This window comes from Delphinus delphis, chromosome 6, assembly GCF_949987515.2.
Source record: "Delphinus delphis chromosome 6, mDelDel1.2, whole genome shotgun sequence".
Classification (NCBI taxonomy): Eukaryota; Metazoa; Chordata; class Mammalia; order Artiodactyla; family Delphinidae; genus Delphinus; species Delphinus delphis.
In genome coordinates this window covers 86,900,291-86,921,123 of record NC_082688.1, presented here as the reverse complement: position 1 = coordinate 86,921,123, position 20,833 = coordinate 86,900,291, and the positions used below count along the sequence as shown (strand labels likewise).

At 32.8% G+C, this 20,833-nt stretch overlaps 1 protein-coding gene across 1 annotated transcript in view; it reads right to left on the bottom strand.

The window, feature by feature from the left end:
- ERCC6L2 (ERCC excision repair 6 like 2) overlaps positions 1-20,833 on the bottom strand; it is a 139,879-nt gene that overhangs the window by 73,659 nt on the left and 45,387 nt on the right. Inside the window, exons 5-11 of the mRNA XM_060015004.2 lie at positions 15,743-15,904; positions 15,135-15,342; positions 9,244-9,384; positions 8,125-8,238; positions 7,143-7,262; positions 858-929; positions 97-242 (exon numbers count right to left, since the gene is read on the bottom strand). Coding sequence (XP_059870987.1) covers positions 97-242; positions 858-929; positions 7,143-7,262; positions 8,125-8,238; positions 9,244-9,384; positions 15,135-15,342; positions 15,743-15,904 — 963 coding nt within the window. The remainder of the gene's footprint in view (positions 1-96; positions 243-857; positions 930-7,142; positions 7,263-8,124; positions 8,239-9,243; positions 9,385-15,134; positions 15,343-15,742; positions 15,905-20,833) is intronic.

Genomic DNA, 20,833 nt, shown 5'->3' with positions numbered 1-20,833 from the left:
AGCATAACCACTGAAAATCCAGTAATAGTTTAAAGATTACCTTAAATCTTAAAAGCAATTAGATAAAAATCAAGTTATCAAATTTTATTTTCTTACATTGTGGAGACAAGGCAAATGTTAACATCTTGTGTACTGTTGAACTCTTTCACAATCTTGATTCTTTCCTCTGATTTTGTATTTCCATCAAGTCGTCGGTAATCAAGCCCAGATGCCATACAGTATTGCTGCAGCACATCAAGCAACTAAAGGAAAGATACAGAGACGTGCAAAGACAAATTCATGGTTTAATAAGTTTCATACCATTATAGAGATGAGCTTTACTAAGTATTAATATTGCTGGTCACAATTTCTTATAATTACAAGAGCAACAAATATTTTTCTAATTTCTGACTCACATATATCTTCCCATTATACTGAAACTGACTTTAGTGTTCAGCAACCTTTGTTTTAAAAAAAGAAAAAATCAATCTTTCAGGGGAAAAAAATCAATTTTTAGTTTTTTAAACTAAAACGGAATAAAAAGAAAAGTATTGGCTAACTCATTTATGTAAATATATTACATTATTTTTGCTATTTTCCACATTCTAAAATTTCTTAAATGTCTTAAAGAACACTTTAATTATTAACAAAAACATCAACAGAGAATTAGAAATCTATCTTTGAGTTTGCTATTTGACAGTAAGCAACTCTGATATAATTGAAATTTTAGTATCTCTTAAAATTTCTTACCTCATTACCATTTCCTACAGAAGATACATAAGATAGTAAATGTGGCTGGATGCTGTTTTATCTCTTAGACTTTATGCCTCAGGAATTAGGGTTGAGCCAATCAAGAATATGCTTCAGACAAAACTCACCTTGGTGGAAAAGGAGAAAAGAAGAACTTTATCTTTGTTTTGCCTACAATGGTTTAAAAGCTGCTGAAGGACCTGGAAGGGAACCAGAGAACATCAGTGAACCAGTTTCAACAAAAAGTATACTATATACATATAAACATCACTTGAAATTTTCTTAAAAATTACTTTCATACAATATAATTTCAGTTATCTTTTATAATTCCCTTCATATTTTCCAAGTTAGAGAAATAAAGTATTAGATATTACATGAAATTCATCATCATATTGTTAATAATGAGGTAAAGTTCTCAAAGACTTTTATTTCATCTCATCTGGTTTTAATAAAAAGGAAGCATTTTAGATTATGGGATGCATTTAAATGGATTAATTTAATTTCCAAAATACACTTTATTTATACCTACAATATGTTCAGAAACTAAATTACAGAGCAGCATTCCTTTTAGGAAGTATTTAAGTTTTCTCTAGATAGATATAATAAAATGTGTTTAATTTCACCTAGGTTCTAAAAGTTCTGGTATTTATTTTCTCAGAATAATCAGTCAGATATACACCTCTTCTCATTTTCTCCCGTTTCTCTATTTACAGTAAGCCCTGAATTCCAGATTTGATTTTGACCTCAAAATGCCAATAATTTGCCCCCATATGCAGCGCTTTTAGGAAGGAAACAAATAATCCAAAACCTGTGTATGAGAGTAGTACTGTTATTTTTAAAAAGGCATTTCCACTCTGGCAATGACAGCTCCAGAACACCGTGGAAAAGCAAACCACAAAGGAAAGAAAAGGAATTTTCTGTACTAAGTATAAGGTTTTACTGAACTATACAATAAACAACTAATTTTATTTATTAAATGATAAACATTTAAACTTTTAAATAAAAAAATTTATACTCAACATAAAATTCTTAATAGTTGAGCAAGAAAAGACATTGTGCTAACTCTGACCTCTACGCAACAATCTCTCAAAAAAAAAAAAAGCTGTGGAGTTGAAAAAAAAAAAAAAGCTACTCAGACAACCAAGCAAATGGTAAATTAAAATGTCACAGATCAGGTAAACATTGATACTTGGAGAACATATAAAGTAAATTTTAATTGTATTAGCTTTATTTTTTAATAAAATAACTGAATAAAGCATGTGCATTTGAATTTCACATAATTCATTAACATTTTAAAATTAATATATTTTATATTTTAGAGCAATTTTAGATTTACAGAAGAACTGAGTATACAGAGAACTCCCAGATTCCCTCCCTCCCTCCCCCCACTTCAGCCTCTTCCCTGAACAGTTTCCCTTATTATTAACATATTGCATTAGGATGATATATTTGGCTGATGAATAAATACTGATAAATTATTATTAATTAAAGTTCATAGTTTACATTAGGGTTCACTTGTGTTGTACAGTTCTATGGGTCCTAACAAATATATAGTGACATGCATCCATGACTACATTATTATACAGAATAGTTTCACTGTCCTAAAAATTCCCTATTCTCCATCTATTCTTCCCTCCCTGTAAATCCCTTGCAACCACTGATTTGTTTCTCTATAGTTTTGCCTTTTCCAGAATGTCATATAGTTGGAATCATACAGTATGTATGACTGGCTCTTTCACTTAGCAATATGCATTCAACGTGCCTCTGTGTCTTTTTGTCGCTTGATATCCTGTTTCTTTCTATTGTTGAATAATTTTTCATTGCCTGGAGGTACCACAGTTTGTCTATCCATCCACCTATTGAAGGACATCTTGGTTGCTTCTAAGTTTGGGCAATTACAAACGAAGTTGCCATAACCATCTGTGTACAGGCTCTTATGCAGACATAAGTTTTAAACTAATTTGGGTAAATACCAAGGAGCATGATTAGTGGATCGTGTGGTAAGAATATGCTTAGCTTTGTAAGAAACTGCCAAACTGTCTTCCAAAGTGGCTGTACCACTCTGCATTCTCACCAGCAATAAGAGTTCCTATTGCGTGTTGTCAGTGTTTTGAATTTAGCCATAGGTGTCTAGTGATATCTCGTTTTAATTCGTAATTCCCTAATGACATGTGATGTTGGGAATTTTTTCATATGCTTATTTGTCATCTGTATATCTTCTCTGGTGAAATATCTGTTCAGATCTTTTCTGTATTTTAAATTGTATTGTTTATTTTCTTATTGTTGAGTTTTAAGAGTTCCTTGTATATTTTAGATACCAGTCCCTTATTGTTTTGCAAATAAATTCCTACCAGTTTGTGGCTTGTCTTATCATTCTCTTACAGACATTAACATTTTAAGACAAGGATATGATGCACAGAAATCCACTCTGATTGTTTGAGGGTATCATACCTATTACAATTTCAGGTATTCTTGAACATTTTATAGTAAAAGCAAAAAACAGTAATAAGGAAAGTGAATGTTTTTGAACTGAAGGTCTTTATTAGGCTAGTTAATAAACAAAAAACCCCCCCAAAAAACCTTACTAGTTAAATGAATAACTATAAGCTAAAAATTTCAGAAATAACAGTGTGGTCACTATAGTTGGAGTCTTAATAATACAGACCCAATGTTTTGTCACTCAGTTGTCCTCCACAGAACAAGACAATCCACCTGTAAGGGAATCCTAAATTTCAGGATGTTCACAGCTAATGAATCTTAGATCTAATTTTTCTCAAATTAGTCAGGCCTAGAGATGAACATGACCCTTGTATGATTCCAACAGCACTAAATTGGGTTTCCTAGTCTTGTTTCCACCCTCCACAATAAGACTCTGTGGCATTTCCCAAGGGAATTAAAGGGAAAATGAGGCTTCTCATCAGGGGAATGAGTGCAACTTTGTGCCCATCCCCTTGAATAGTAGTTGAGGTCAAAAACGACCTTGGCACTTAAGAGAAAGAGCTGGAGTTCATAAGTATAGCTTTGAGGCTATGATGGGTACAGTAGGTATTATGTCCACAAATAAACTGCAGTTGCCAGCTAAAATATAATAAAAGAAGCAGATCTAGGATCGTTTATCACCTGAATTCAAGAAGTACATGCAATTTGGAGTTCTTAACCCCACAGGAAATAATTCCATTATAAGCCTGTAAGTTTTGTATTACTAGATCATGAGATGATGTTGCTAATCAAATGATGAAACACAGTCTTGAAAACATATCCCTAGCTTACTACCATCAGTCTCTGTTTTATTGGTGTTCTCCCACAAAACAAGTAAAGTACAGGCTTCCTTCTCATATAGACACACACCCAGCCTCTGGAAATAATTCCCTTCTAAAAATCATAATAAAAATAAATGTAATAATTATCATAATCAAACACTGTTATTCCTAAATAAGTAACTCTAACAGTATGTTTTAAATCATATAGTTAATGGATATATAAGAATATAAAGTACAGAGTAATAAAATTCCATTTAATTTCAAGAGTGGTAAATTTTTAGTGAAGAATCACAATGAATAAAATTTAAATAAATAGCCATGAATAATGAAGTTTTCAGAGAAGGCCATGATTTCTGGAAATATTCTATTGGCTTAAATTATAGGATTATAAGTGCTCAGTTCTAAACTAACTGGGCTTTTTACATTTCTCAATTTAAAAATAATTAAATAAAAGTCAATATGGATGACAAAAATATTATTGTTAGGAAATATTGTTAGATTTGAATTATTTGCTGTGATAATAAATCATAGGCTGTTCTCTCTAACACAAACTTATTTATTTTAAAAATACACAATTTTTACAAAGTGAGCATAGAGGGAACATACCTCAACAAAATAAAGGTTATATATGATAAGCCCACACTAATATCATACTTAATGATGAAAAACTGAAAGCTTTTCCTCAAAGATTAGGAACAAAACAAGGATGTTCACTCTTGCCACTTTTATTGTACTGGAAGTCCAGAGCAATTATGCAAGAAGAAAAAAGGCATCCAAATCAGAAAGGAAAAGTAAAACTGTCACTATTTGCAGGTGATATGAGATTATATACAGAAAACCTTAAAGACTCCACCAAAAAAAGTCAGAATATATAAATTCAGTAAAGTTGCAAGATACAAAATTAATATACAAAACTCAGCTGCATTTTTGTAGATTAATAAAGAACTATCAGAAAGTGGAATTAGAATCCCATTTACATTTACATCAAAAAAAGTAAAATAACTAGTAATGAATTTAACTAAGGAGGTGAAAGATCTGTACACTGAAAACTATACGACACTGATGAAAGAAACTGAATAAGATACAAATTAATGGAAAGATATTCCATGCTCATGGATTGGAAGAATATTGTTAAAATGTTCATACTACCCAAAGCAATCTATAGATTCAGTGCAATCCTTATCAAAATTCCAATGATGATTTTCACAGAAGTAGAAAAAAACAATCCTAAAATTCGTATGAAACCACAAAAAACTCCAAAAAGCCAAAGCAATCCTGAGAAAGATGAACAAAGGTGGAAGCACCACACTTTCTGATTTCAAACTATATCATAAAGCCAAAATAATCAAAACAGTATGATATTGGCATAAAACAGACAAATAGATCAATGGAACAAAATAGCCCAGAAATAAACTGTGCATATATGGTCATTTAATTTACAACAAAGGAGACAAGAATATACAATGGGGAAAGGCTCTCTTCAATAAATAGTGCTAGGAAAACTGGACAGCCATGTGCAAAAGAATGAAACCAATCTTGAAAAGATATCTGCACCTCCCCAGATTCACTGTAGTATTATTTACAATAGACAAACTATGGAAACAATATAAATGTCCATTGACAACTGAATGGATAAAGAAAAGGTGATACATATATGTGTGTGTGTGTGTGTGTGTGTGTGTGTAAAATACACAAGGAATATTATTCAGCCACGGAAAAGAAGGAAATCCTGCCATTGTGGCAACATGGTTAGACCTTGAGGGCACTGTGCTAGGTGAAATAAGTCAGAGAGAGAAAGACAATTACAGTATGATCCTACTTAGTGGAATCTAAAAAGAAAAAACCTTCATAGGTACAGAGAACAGATTAGTGGTAGTCAGAAGCAGGGGGTGGGGACTGGGTAAAATGGGTGAAGGTGGTCAAAAGGTGCAAATTTCCAGTTATAAGACAAATAAGTTCTTGGGGATGTAACGTACAGTATGGTAACTATAGTTAACAATACTACATTGATACCTGAAAGTGGCTAATATTAAAAGTTCTCAGCCCAAGAAAAAACATTGTAAATATGTATTGTGATGAATGTTAACTAAACTTAATGGGGCAGTCATTTCTCAATATACACATATATATATCGAATCATTATATTATACACTTAAAACTAATACAATGTCAGATGTCAATTACATCTCAGTAAAAAAAATACACAAGTTTTTAAGGTACTCTTCCTAGCTTTTATTTTATTTCATTGAATTTAGACGTCCAAGCAAACTAAACTATTCTGTGCTTATGTACATTATGTTTTAAGAATATGTGCATTTTAAGGGGAAAAAAACCTGACTATTTTAAATTACTTCCTTTTTATTTTTTGCCAAAAGAAATAATTTATTTTTTCTTAATTAAAACATAATAATTGGGAATTGTTCTGTAAAAATCTGAATCCATAAATAGTTTCTTGATAGTTATTAAAGGGTTAAACAAACAAATTCTATTGCAAGGTGGCTTGAAGCTGTATTTCACACAGCTGTCACAAGAAATGCCCAAAGGCCTGGATATGTTTGGAGAACCTAGCCTTACTTTTCACACCCCTCCCTCAGTAATACACCATCAAGAGCAGCACCAACAGGTCAGTTTTCTGGTATACAGCAAATGTCCACTTGCCACAAATGAGATTTAGCAACCTTACAATCTAGGTCGGCAAGTAAAAACAAGAGCCAGAAAATTCGGTCTAGACATAGAGGCCCTGTCCACCTTGAACTCTTCAAGTAGTTAGTTCCTTTCTCAAATTTGGAACTACTGGCTATCCTCATCCTCTTATTTGGCATTAACATTTTTATTTCTGGTAGATTACTTTCTTAAACATTTGAAGACAAGATATTATATATGTGGTGACAGCATACATTTTTAACAGGGCATGAATCCAATACATCAATAAGGAAAGTTTGAAGTACACTTGATATAACTACTACTAACTGAGAAATCTATCATACGCAGGGTTCGTAGTGAGCTGATACAATTATACCAGTTGTCTTTGGTCACTATCTCTTCTGAATGATTGGGCATCTGTTCTGATAAATTGGTGTCCCTGTCATACCATTTGATAAATATATTGTATATCATCCTTGCATGTATGCAAACTGAAAGAAGAATACTTACCTTCATTTTTCCACTGTATTTTGGGTCAGAAAGTGTTTCAAAGGCTGCATCTTTGCTTTTCTGCACAAAATCTGGGAATCTGGAAAATACCTGATCACATATCTTCTTGATAAGTGTTTCCTTAAGGGGAAAAGGTAGGAGAAAAGAAATCTCAACACAATTTAAACCTGTATAAATTGAAATCATTTAAGAAAAAAATCTATTTAGAAGGAATATATATTCCTTCCTAGGTTGAAGATTTTACCTTTTCTAATTCAGAAAACCTTAAAGTGATATGTTAATCATATATGGCTTTGATGAGTTCTGAGATAGTGATATAGCTATTAATTTTGCTGTTAACTTTTTTTAAAGATTTCCAAAATAAGGAACTGAATACTTCCCAAAGAGCAGTCTTTTAAAATTACATTTGAACAGCCTCAAGCCTATCACACAAAAAGAAAATGTAAAATCATTATATAAAAAAGTTTTAAAAAGATCTTTTTTATTTACATTGTGCTTTAGAATAAGACACAATTGAAATGACTAAAGTAAACGACTGCATGTATGCCTAAATTTTGAAATTACTGATTTTTGCTAGTTTGGGAAGCACTCCTAATATTTAATATACAGATTATTATAAATCCTCATTTTAATCCAGTAGATAAGATAAATGTAATTAGACACATTATTAGTGGAATTAGGACTGACTCATCAAATATCTTTAATTAGTAATTATATCAAAAGATGTTAGGAAAATAAATATATCAACATTATCAGAGGCATAAAAAAGTTATTTTAATTTAAGGTTAACTTTTCTCACTTTGATTAAAATTTTAAGTGCATATACTTCTTTGACACCTAAATTAAAAAAACAAGCAAGTCAGTTACCTCTTAAATTTCATACAAAAATAACTTAAGGGTATTTGGCTAAGAAATTTTATACCAAATATAGAATACTTATACCAAATAGCATCACAAAGAAATTTAAAAAGTCAACCCAAACCTGTTGTTTGGAGGTGCTAGCAGCCTGCAGTAATGCAACATGGTTAGCTACCTTCTGAAGGACTGCAAGGTAACTGAAATACAAGGTTTTCACTGTTTCGCCATGTGAATTGGTCTGTAACCAGAAAAGTACAGAAAATAAAAATAAGCAAGGGACTAACATGGCTATGTAACTACTTATATCACAAAATATGCCACTTACAATAATACTTATTATCCGGTTACTATTGGCACCATACGCTCTGAGAAAATAATGGTCAACTGATATACAAAATATCCATGAATCACTAATGTGGAATCGTAGTTTTGGTGAAACATACACAATGATGTTTTTAATAAAAGAGGGGAGAAAGTCCTCATTCCAGGAAGTATACACAGTGATAGAAATGCTGCCATAAGAGGTTCCTGGTCATAAAACTCTACAGTGTGGTGATGGTGTTACATAGAAGCCTTTACTCTCTCCGCTCACCCATTCCAGTTTTCTAGGAAACTGTGCTATTACAAAAATGTGAAGTGGTTAAAGTCAGCAAAATAAATGAGATATGGAATAAATACCAATCTAGATAAATATTTACTTATGGTCCCTCTATGCATGTGGATATGAGTTGATAATAAAGTAGCAAGGTGAAAAAAGGGCAGGAAATACATAGATTTTTTTAAAAAAGCATAAATGAGTATTTGTTTCCAAATAAAAATAAAATACTTTACTGTACTGATTTCTTTTAAATTAACATTCACTCTCAGATCAGAATATTTTAAGCCTGCTATCAAAGAGGAAGTATTATCCATTGATAATGAGAAATTTACTGGAAATGAAATGAAATTTCAAGATTAAAGCAGGATACTTCCCAGTAACAGTTGAAAGGGAAGATATAAAATTGGAGCTACTTTTAAAAACTAGTTTTTTGAAAAGATACTGAATATTGTATTTTGCTGTGATTACTATTTGATATTGTAAAATCTTTTGCAAAATTATTCCCTTTTCTTAAATTACAGCTACTAAAACTAAAGAACCATGTGAGGAAAAGTTATTTTATCTGCTACTTACTTTGATACTATTAGAATACAGTACTCTGTAATCAAAAGCAAGATAGTAAGGATATCGTACGGAAATGCTTACCTTATAACAACAATTTCTCCTTTTTCGGCCACTGCTGCAGGTACAAGGCTTAGAAGATTGAAGTATCAAAGACACATCTTCTGTTTCTAATACTGTTTGATAGACGGCTTTCTGAAAATCTGTCAGAGAACAATATACCATCTGCCAAGATAAAATACAAGGTAACTATTAGTATCTTTTTCATAGCAATAATAATCACAATGCACATCAGGTTTCATAGACTGTAATAGTGAAAACTGCTCATAAATTTATATTTTTTCTGGATACATCATTATACATAGGAGAATATAAGAAAATTTCTCCTAATTCTCCCATATTCTATGCTACAACCCTACCCTAAAGTATACAAATTATAACTTACTTTCCAAATAAATCTCATAGTTTTTCTTTAATTTAAAAAATCAAAATATGAAAAAAGTATGTAATTTCCTTATAAATTTCTCAACATATTATTGTGGGTCTTTTCAGGGGTCTATATTATTAGCCCATCATGCAAATAAGTGATTAAAGTTTAGGTCAAATAAAAAAACTAGAAAAGGAAAAAGGGAAAATTTTTAGAACAATGGTATGGATAATACTTACTGAATTACTTGAAAATTTGGAAAAAAATTAAAAACTTCCTATTACTGAAAACAGGATAAAGCATTTGCATTTGATATCTTGCTATAAATTCCCAAGATTAGTAAAGATAAGAATTAAGTAAATACACATAAAAGCAAAACTTGTAGAAGTTGCTACTTTGTGCCCAAATTCAAGAAAAGAAAAAAATATAAGAAAACAATGCCACAAAGTTATAGTGGATACAGTTTGCCTTATATTTCTGGTAGTACTGGAAATTGGTAAAATTCTTCTACATATAGCTGTATGTAACCAAGGTCATAAAACTAAATATATCCATATTAGGACTTTGAGGAATGTGAATAGGGGAAAAGCCACCTATTTTAAAATATTTATATGTGTGTATCACTACAATAGAATATTACTGCAAAAAAAAGATGCATGGTGCATATGAGAATATTGAAGATGGGGTCAACGATTAAGGTACAGAGGGAAATTCTGAGTTATTATTTTCCTCCAGGTTTACTAAGATATATTTGACATACAACATTGTGTAAGTTTACAGTGTAAAACACTATGATTTGATATGTGTATTTATTGCAAAATGATTACCACAGCAGTAAGGTTAGTTAACACATTCATCACTTCACATAATTACTTTTTGTATGTGTGGTGAGAACATTGAAGATCTATTCTCTTATCAACTTTCAAGTATACACAGTATTGCTAACTACAGTCACTATGCTGTACATCAGATCCCCAGAACTATTCATCTTATAACTGGAACTTTGTACCTTTTGACCAGCATTTCCTCATTTCCCCTAAACCTGAGCCTCTGGCAAACACCATTCTACTCTCTGTTTCTGTAAGTGTAGCTTTTTTTTTTTTTTAAACTCCACATATAAGTGAGATCATACAGTATTTGTCTTTCTCTGATTTATTTCAGTTAGCATAATGCCCTCCATGTTGTCACAAATGACAGATTTCCTTCTTTTTTATGGCTGAATAATATTCCATTCTATATACATACATATTTTCTTTATTCATTCATCTGTCAACAGACAGTAAGGTTGTTTCCACATCTTAGCTATTGTGAATAATGCTGCAATAAACATAGGAGTTCAGGTATCTCTTCAAGAGTAATTTCATTTCCTTCAGGTACACGATCATCCCTCAATATCTGCGGGGGATCGGTTCCAGGACCCACCTCCCCTATGTTTAACAAAATCTGTGTATGCTCAAACCCCTTATATAAAATAGTGTAGTCTTGGTCCTCTGTATCTGCAGATGTGGAACCTGCAGATGCAGAGGACCGACTGTATACCTGGAAGTGGGATTGCTGGTAATTCTATTTTTAATTTTTTGATGAATCTCCATACCATTTTCCATAGTGGTTATACCAATTTACATTCCCACAAACAGTGCACTGGGGTTCCCTTTTCTTCACATCAGCACAACACTTGCTACCTCTTGCCTTTTTGATAACAGTCATTCTGACAGGTGTGCACTGATATCTAATTGTGGTTTTGATTTGCATTTCCCTGATGATTAGTGATATAGAGCATCTTTTCATCGGTCTGTTGGCCATCTGTGTGTCTTCTTTGGAAAAAAGTCTGTTTATTAGGTCCTCTGCCCATTTTTTAATTGGATCGTTTGGTTTTTTGCTATTGAGTTGTATGAGATTTCATATATTCTAAATGAGTCCCTTATCAAATATATGGTTTGCAAATATTTTGTCCCATTCAATAGGCTGCTTCTTCATTCTGTTGATTGTTTCTTTTGTTGTACAGAAGCTTTTTAGTTTGATGTAATCTCACTTGTTAATTTTTGTTTTTGTTGCTGTGCTTTTGATGTCATATCCAAAAAATCATTACCAAGGACTTCCCTGGTGGCACAGTGGTTAAGAATCCACCTGCTAATGCAGGGGACACAGGTTCAAGCCCTGGTCTGGGAAGATCCCACATGCCGCGGAGCAACTAAGCACGTGCGCCACAACTACCGAGCCTGTGCTCTAGAACCTGCGAGCCATGAAAGTCTGTGCACAGCAACGAAAACCCAACACAGCCAAAAATTAATTAATTAATTTAAAAAAATCATTGCAAGACCAATGTCAAGGAGGTTTTCCCCTATGTTTTCTTCTACGAATTTTATAGTTTCAGGTCTTACATTTAAATCTTTAATCCATTTTGAGTTAATTATTATGAGTGGTGTAAGACAGGAGTCCAATTTCATTCTTTTGCATGTGAATACCCAATTTTCCCAGCACCATTTATCAAAAAGACTGTCTTTTTTTCTCCATTCAGTACTGTCTCCCTTCTAAAATATTGGTGGACTGTTTACACATGGGTTTATTTCTGGGCTCTGTATTCTATTCCACTGGTCTATGTATCTGTTTTTATGCCAGCACCATACTGTTTTGATTACTGTAGCTTTGTAATATAGTTTAAAATCAGGAAATGTGATGCCTCCAGCTTTGTTCTTCTTTCTTAGGATTTATTTGGCAATTTGGGGTCTTTTGTGATTTCATACAAATTTTAGGATTGTTTTTTCTATTTCTGTGAAAGATGTCATTGGAATTCTGATAGGGAGTGTATTGAATCTGTAGATTGCTTTGGGTAGTGTGGACATTTTAATATTAATTCTTCAAATCTATGAATATGGAATCTTTCAATTTATTTGTGTCTTCTTCAGTTTCTTTTATCAATGTCTCATAGTTTTCAGCATACGTGTCTTTCACCTCTTTGGTTAAATATATTCCAAAGTATTTTACTGTTGAGTTGTTACTAAAACATGTAGTAATATTCACTGAACACTGCTTACATATCACATATTTCAGAGCAGCCATGTGAGGCAAGCACCATTGTCACCATTCCCATTTAAAAGATAAAGAAATCAAGGCTTCCCTGGTGGCGAAGTGGTTGAGAGTCTGCCTGCCAATGCAGAGGACACGAGTTTGTGCCCCAGTCCGGGAAGATCCCACATGCCGCGGAGCTGCTGGGCCCGTGAGCCATGGCTGTTGAGCCTGAGCATCCAAAGCCTGTGCTCCGCAACGGGAGAGGCCACAGCAGTGAGAGGCCGCGTACCGTAAAAAAAAAAAAAAGATAAAGAAATCAAGTTTTGAGAGATTTAACAAATTGCTCAAGGTGATAAAACTAGTAAGTAGGGGAGGCAGGATTGAAGCCTATGGTATTTGATTTCAGAGACCAAGTTCTAAAACTCTGTGCACAACTCTTTCTTCATATACTTAAAATTTATTGTTCCTACTAGATATATAACTAAAATTACACAAAACATTTAAAAAGTGGGGTTCAAAAAATAAACAAATGGGACCTAATGAAACTTAAAAGCTTTTGCACAGCAAAGGAAACCGTAAAAAAGACGAAAAGACAACCCTCAGAATAGGAGAAAATACTTGCAAACAAAGCAACTGACAAAGGATTCATCTCCAAAATACACAAGCAGTTCATGCAGCTCAATATCAAAAAAAAACAAACAACCCAATCCAAAAATGGGCAGAAGACCTAAATAGACATTTCTCCAAAGAAGATATACAGATTGCCAAAAAACACATGAAAAGATGCTCAACATTACTAATCATTAGAGAAATGCAAATCAAAACTACAACGAGGTATCACCTTACACCAGTCAGAATGGCCATCATCAAAAAAATCTACAAACAATAAATGCTGGAGAGGGTGTGGAGAAAAGGGAACCCTCTTGCACTGTTGGTGGGAATGTAAATTGATACAGCCACTATGGAGAACAGCATGGAGGTTCCTTAAAAAACTAAAAATAGAACTACCGTATGACCCAGCAATCCCACTACCAGGCATATACCCTGAGAAAACCATAATTCAAAATGAGTCATGTACCACAATGTTCACTGCAGCACTATTTATAATAGGCAGGACATGGAAGCAACCTAGATGTCCATTGACAGATGAATGGATAAAGAAGATGTGGCACATATATACAATGGAATATTACTCAGCCATAAAAAGAAATGAAATTGAGTTATTTGTAGTGATGTAGATGGACCTAGAGTCTGTCATACAGTGTGAAGTCAGAAAGACAAAAACAAATACCATATACTAATACATATATATGGAATCTCAAAAAAAATATGTTTCTGATGATACTAGGGGCAGGACAGGAATAAAGACACAGACGTAAAGAAGGACTTGAGGACCCGGGGAGGGGGAAGGGTAGGCTGGGACGAAGTGAGAGAGTAACATTGACATATATACACTACGAAATATAAAATATATAGCTAGTGGGAAGCAGCTGCATAGCACAGGGAGATCAGCTTGGTGCTTTGGGACCACCTAGAGGGGTGGGATAGGAGGGTGGGAGGGAGATGCAAGACGGAGGGGATATGGGGATATACGTATGTATATAGCTAATTCACTTTGTTATACAGCAGAAACTAACACAACACTGTAAAGCAATTATACTTCAATATGTTAAAAAAAAAAGTGGGGTTCATGAAGTATTCCAATTGAATGATAATATATGCTTTAGATCAAAAAGTCAAATGTTGTATCAGTTTCCCCAACTTGCATATCAAGATCATATTTTCCTTTCAAATCTATTTTTAAAAATAATAATCAACAGGATATCCTAAGATTAGGGTATTTGATAGGACTGCCCCTATCGAGGACAATATTAATTAGATTTAATTCACAGTAATTTTTAGAAACTTTATTCCATTGCCTGAGCTAGAAGAACCACAAGATTAAAAACTATAAAAGACCACTATATTTTATAAAAATTTTCTTAAGGTTAACACCTCAAATTTTCTTGTACAATTAACAGAATTTAATTGTAATTTTCCTACAATTTCTTAAAATTAGGTTAGTTGTGTAACTGTACATTGCATTCTACAAGAAATGTACCTATATAAAAAAAGCTTTTAACAACTTTGGCCTGTAGTTAGAATTAAATTACCAAAGAGTATACTGGGTTGTAGATGGTACACAGTATAGGAAGGACAAAATATGAACAGAAAACACATTACGGAAAGAAGTTCTTCTTCCTTCATTGAGGAAGAATTATATCAAAACCTTCTTGTCCTAAAATAAGAGAAATGAGTTTAATGTATATTAACAGTAAACCTGTTAGATAAAATGTTAGTAAAGTTAGTGAGGAAGATGACTGGGCTCAATTAATATTTTATGAAATTCTGCATATAACTTTTTTTCATACTGAGTAAAAGGCAAAAATCTATATTCATAAAATACCACAGGAGATAGGTTTTCTCTTCAAAAGGAATATTTTTAGAAAAAAATGAAACACGACAAGAAATTCATAATATACACAAAAGCTGTTCTCACCCGGTCTTCCTTCTTAGGCAACTGATCCTTGATTAGAGTCTTGGTACGCCTGAGAAACCATCCAGACATCTTTTTTGCAAGCCTTTGCATGGCCTTTCGGCCAGTAGCTAGTTCTCTTTTTGTTGCTGTGTGTCTCTGACCATGTTCTACTTGGTCAGAAAACTGTTTCTTGAAGTGGATCATGCTACCTAAAAGTCCTGGCACAGCCCTTTATAAAGGCAATAAGAAAAAATGTTAAGGCTTTATTAAACTACCTAAATAGGAAATCACTAACTTCTTTTTGCCTTTAAAAAATATACTAAGTCACTTGTTTATTAATGATAACAATAACAAAAGGCAAGAAAGCAGAATGGTCTTTATCACAATTTTAGTGAACAACTATAAGAAGATGATGGAACTGGTAAATTAGTTCAGATATTTACTTCAGGGACCAAGAATAATAAAGATAGGCTTTCATGGGACACTATACTCTGAATACTATGTTTGGGATCAAACATTTCTGTAAACAGATAATTTTTTTTCAGAAACAAATAATTAGGAAACACGGTAACATTAAGTTAAGGAAGTATTAAATAATTTTCCAAAAAATAAAAAGTGTTTTTACTCACCAGTCCATAACACACCACAATTCTTTCATGTTGTTCTGAAGAATGGTTCCAGTGAGGCCAATTCGGACATTACATTTTAAAGCTTTCATAATTTCTGTTACTCTAGCCTTTGGATTCTTGATTCTATGAGCTTCATCTACAATGACAGCTGACCATTCCAAACTATAAAGTGAGGAAAAAGGGAGGAAAGGTTGAAAAAATTTCCCTTTCTTAGTCTATATAATTTTTAGAGTGCAGCTTTCTCTACCGAAGTTTTGCAGTTTTTTTCCTCTACTCTTTGTTGATTCCACGGAATTCTCACCTCCTTATTTAAATGATCACAGCTTTGGACAACCCATGAAAATTAAATGTGTAGGAAGATAAAAAGAAATAGAGATTTTGTTTAGTAACAATGAAATGAAATAACTCATTTAAACATGACTAAAATGACAAAAAAGGAATCTTCTAAAAGTAATAAAACAGAGAAATAAATACCATGTTAATTACGAATGAAAAATATCAATATAAACTCATGATTTTTAAAAGTTGTACTACATAGCTCTGTCTGCTAAAAAGGTTTAGAATTGATTGTTACCCCAGTAGCAATGAACAACCATAGTGGTCAATCCACTAAAAGGAAGCAGATTCCCATGGTGAAACAGTTGATTTCAGGTGTGCAGCAGGGGAAATACTGGACAGTGAGAAAGCACAGATGTATTCAAAGACAAATGGGGGCATGTCCAAAGGACACAGGAGCCAGACTAATTAGAAAATTTAAGCATGACTATAGGATAGTATAAAACATTGAATAAATAAAAACCCAGGAGTTGTATGAAAAAATTTACTTTAGACCTTTACCTCACACCATATACAAAAACTAACTAAAAATAGATCACAGACCTAAATATAAAGCTAAAACTATAAAAGTTATAAAATGTAGGAAGAAATCTTGTGACTCTGGGTTAGGGAAGAATTTCTTAGATATGACACCAAAAGCATGGTCAATAAAAAATTTTGATAAGTTGGACCTCATCAAAGTTAAAAACTTTTGCTCTTCCAAACACACAATTAAGAAAATGAAAAGACATACTACAGACTGGGAGAAAATATTTGCAAATCATAACCTGATAAAGAACTTGTATACAGAATTATATAAAGAACTACTACAACACAGTTGAAGTTAAGACAATCCAATTAAAAAGATGGGTAGAAGATTTTAATAGACATTTCACCAAAGAAGATATACAAAGGGAAAATAAGCACATAAAAAAGTCATCATTGGACTTCCCTGGTGGCCCAGTGGTTGAGAGTCTGCCTGCCGATGCAGGGGACACAGGTTCATGCCCTGGTCCGGGAAGATCCTACATGCCGCAAAGCGGCTGGGCCCGTGAGCCATGACCGCTGAGCCTGTGCGTCTGGAGCCTGTGCTCCGCAACGGGAGAGGCCACAACAGTGAGAGGTCTGCGTACAGCAAAAAAAAAAAAAAAAAAAAAAAAAAGTCATCATTAGAAAAATGCAAAAAAACCCCAAGAGATACTACCGAAAACCTATTTGACTGTCAATCAAAAAAAGACTGACAATATTAAGTACTGGCAAGAGAAACTGTAAACCTCATACACTGCTTTTGGGAAAGTACAGCTATTTTTCTAAAACAGTATGGCTGTTTCTTAAAAAGTTAAATTTCCTCACACCACCCAGCAATTCCATTCCTAAGTATCTATGCAAGAGAAATGAAAATTTACATTCACACAAAGGCTTGTACGTAAATGTTCAGAGCAGCATTATTGGTAATAGCCCAAAAGTGGAAACAATCCAAACGTCCATTCACTGGACAAACAAAATGAGATATATATATATATATATACACACACAGAAAATAGTACTGTTTAGCAATAAAAAGGAATAACTACTGAAACATCATACATGATGAACCCCCAAAAACATATTAAGTGAAAGAAGCCAGACACAAAAGACTACATATTGTATGAAATTTATATGAAATTTCCAGAAAAGGCAAATCTAGAGACAGAAAGTAGATTAGTGGTTGCCTGGAACGAGATGGGACCAGAGATTGACTGAAAACAAAAAACTTTTTGAGGTGATGGAAATGTTCTTAAACTGATTGTGGTGATAAATGCACAACTTTATAAATTTACTAAAAACCATTCTATGCTTAAAATGGGTACATTCTATGGCATGTCAATTGTACCTCAATAATCTATGAGTCCATAGTGATACTCAAAAAACAGGGGTTGGGGAGTGGGAGAGAAACTTTGCTATCATTGCGAATGACCATTGTACCAATTTGTTAGTCTGAAAATTGGAAATTAAAGCAAAAGAATCAAGCATCACTCACCTTGCTTTGCCGGTTGAAATTATAGTTAATTTCTAATTATAGGAGAATGCTGTTAATAAGTGTAGAAGAAATGATAAACTTAGGAAAATATTATTTTGCAAAACCCAATAAAATAACTGATTCAGGCAAGAATAATTTCTGTATGCTAATACCACTAAGTAAAAGGATTGAGGGACCAGGATATTGAAATGGTAGCAAAGCGTAACCCACAGAGTACTTCTAATTGTAAAGGGAGAAACATATCTTTACAATGGAGAGATCTGATGATCACCTCCTTAGCCTATGGGACAAACTTCGCAACATTAATAGTAGAACAACTTGACATTAATATCTCCTGAAATAATGTAATATGAAGTCCACAGCATCATTTATGAAGTATTCTTGTCAAAAAATGTCTGACCTGAAGCTAATTAAGTCTTTAGAACAAAATCAGCTTACAAAACTACATATGTTAGAGGAATACATAACTCCTTGAGAAAGCAATCAGACAAATCTAATGTGAGACATCCTAAAACACAACTGGCCTGGTCCCCTCAAAATGTCTTATAATAAAAAAATAAAGTTGAGGGAATGTTCTAGATTAGAAGAGACTAAACAGACTTAATAGTCAACACACACACATTACCTTATATCTTGCCAACATATATACACACACACACACACACACACAACTGGTGACTACAGGTGTTGAGTATATAGATGTTCATGTACTATTACTTCAGTTTTTCTAAAGGTTTGATCATTTTCTTAATATAAAGTTGAAAAAGGATAAGAGATCAAGAACAAAGGAAAAGAGGAGAAAACAATCACAAAATTTTAAAAGCAGGGAAGAAGATGAACAAGACAACTTATAAAAACAGAGGAAGGAGTATCCCATGCCAGTAGTAAAGAAAGCCAAGAAACAATCTGATTCATATTATTGAGCTCTTTCTTAAATGGTAGCACCAGATGCTTCTGGAAATTGGAGTTAGGTAAATGTTCAACAGTCTGTTTAAGAAGTTGTTGGAGCTCCTATATACTATTCGTTATCCCACAAAATAGCCAGCCAGGACACTGTAAAGTAAGCAAAAGAAGGGCAAAATACAGCAAGATCTTCATTTTTCCTTAAGAGGAAATCAACAAGTGATGTTAAAAACTTAAAGGATAATTTTTAAGTTGCAGCATAAACATGTTCTTTGAGATATGGAAGTAAAAACTAGGAAGATAAGTTAAAGAGTTGAAGGTGACTGTCTCTGAAGAACAGCTAATGGGGGTGGCAGACAGGAGTGAACTGTGTTCATATTTGGCTCTTTAAATAATATGCATATATAACTTTGATAAAAATAAAAATGAAGTAAAATATAACCGTAATAACAAAGAGATACAGCTCACTCATAGAGTGTTTATCTACTCTATGGATTATCTATGATAAATGTTTAATCCTGGTCTATCATATGGAGCATTCTCACAAAAATTACTTAATATTTACTCAGATTGAATATAAATTATATTGAATATTGTTAAAAATAAAGCCATTCAAACAAATAAAGGAAAATTAAATACAACAAAAACTGTAACATTTGATTTTTCTAATTTTGCACAGAAATGTTAGAATTCTTATTTAATATTTATAACAATCACAGAAAATAACCACTTGACACTATTATATGCTAGAAGTGTAATAAGCACTGAAATACAGAAATTATTCTATATCAAAGACCTCACAGTCTAAAGGAGCAGTTAAACAAAAATTAAAATGACTGTTGCTATGATAAATGAATTTATTACATTTATCTAACTATAGAATATCTCTTACATAATACATTGCATAAAAGCCCAAAGTCAAGGTTTAAATCTCATGTCCACGACTGACTTAGTTGTTGTAGGCTTGGGTAAGTTACTTAACTTCATGCCTCAGATTGTTCCTGTCTTCTGACAGCATCCAGGAAATAGTAACAGGCAAACTTATGAGCTTGTAAAATAAAATCCTAGAGCTTACAAAAAATGGTAGCTCTAAATCCAACTTTACAAAATAATTACATTAAATATAAATGGACTAAACACTCCAAATAAAAGGCAGGGATTATCAAAAAGGATAAAAATGCAAGACCCAGCTATATGCTAACCACAAGACACTCACCTTAAATATAAGGAACAGATAAAAACAAAAAGTTGGAAAATGATAAACATACAGTAAACATAAGAAATCTGTATTGTCTATATTAATACCAGATAAAACTTCAAGATTATTAGATATGAAAAGGAACATTTTTAAAGATAAAAGGATCAATTTATAAGGAAAAAATCCTAATCATCAATGTGTGTGTACCTAATTACAGAGCTTCAAAATATATGAACTGAAAATTGACAGAACTGAAAGGAGAAATAAACAAATCCATAATTATAATTGAAAATTTCAACATTCCTCTCTCAGAAATTGTAAGCCAATTAGAAAGAAAATCAGTAAAGACAGAGAATACTTGAACAACACCTAACCAAACTGACTTTACTGATATTTATAGAACATCACATCCAACCACGGTAGAAAAAACACTTTTTTCAAGTGTACACAGATCAGAAAAATGCAAATTACACTGCAATGGGATACCACTATACATGCTAAAAACAAAAAAACTGACAATACCAAATATTGGTGAGAATATGAAACAAACGAAATTTAATAGGTTGCTAGTTGGAGTAGAATAGTACAACCTCTCTGGAAAATGGCTTATCAGTTTCTTCTAGTTAAACCTATACTTACCATATAACCCAGAAAT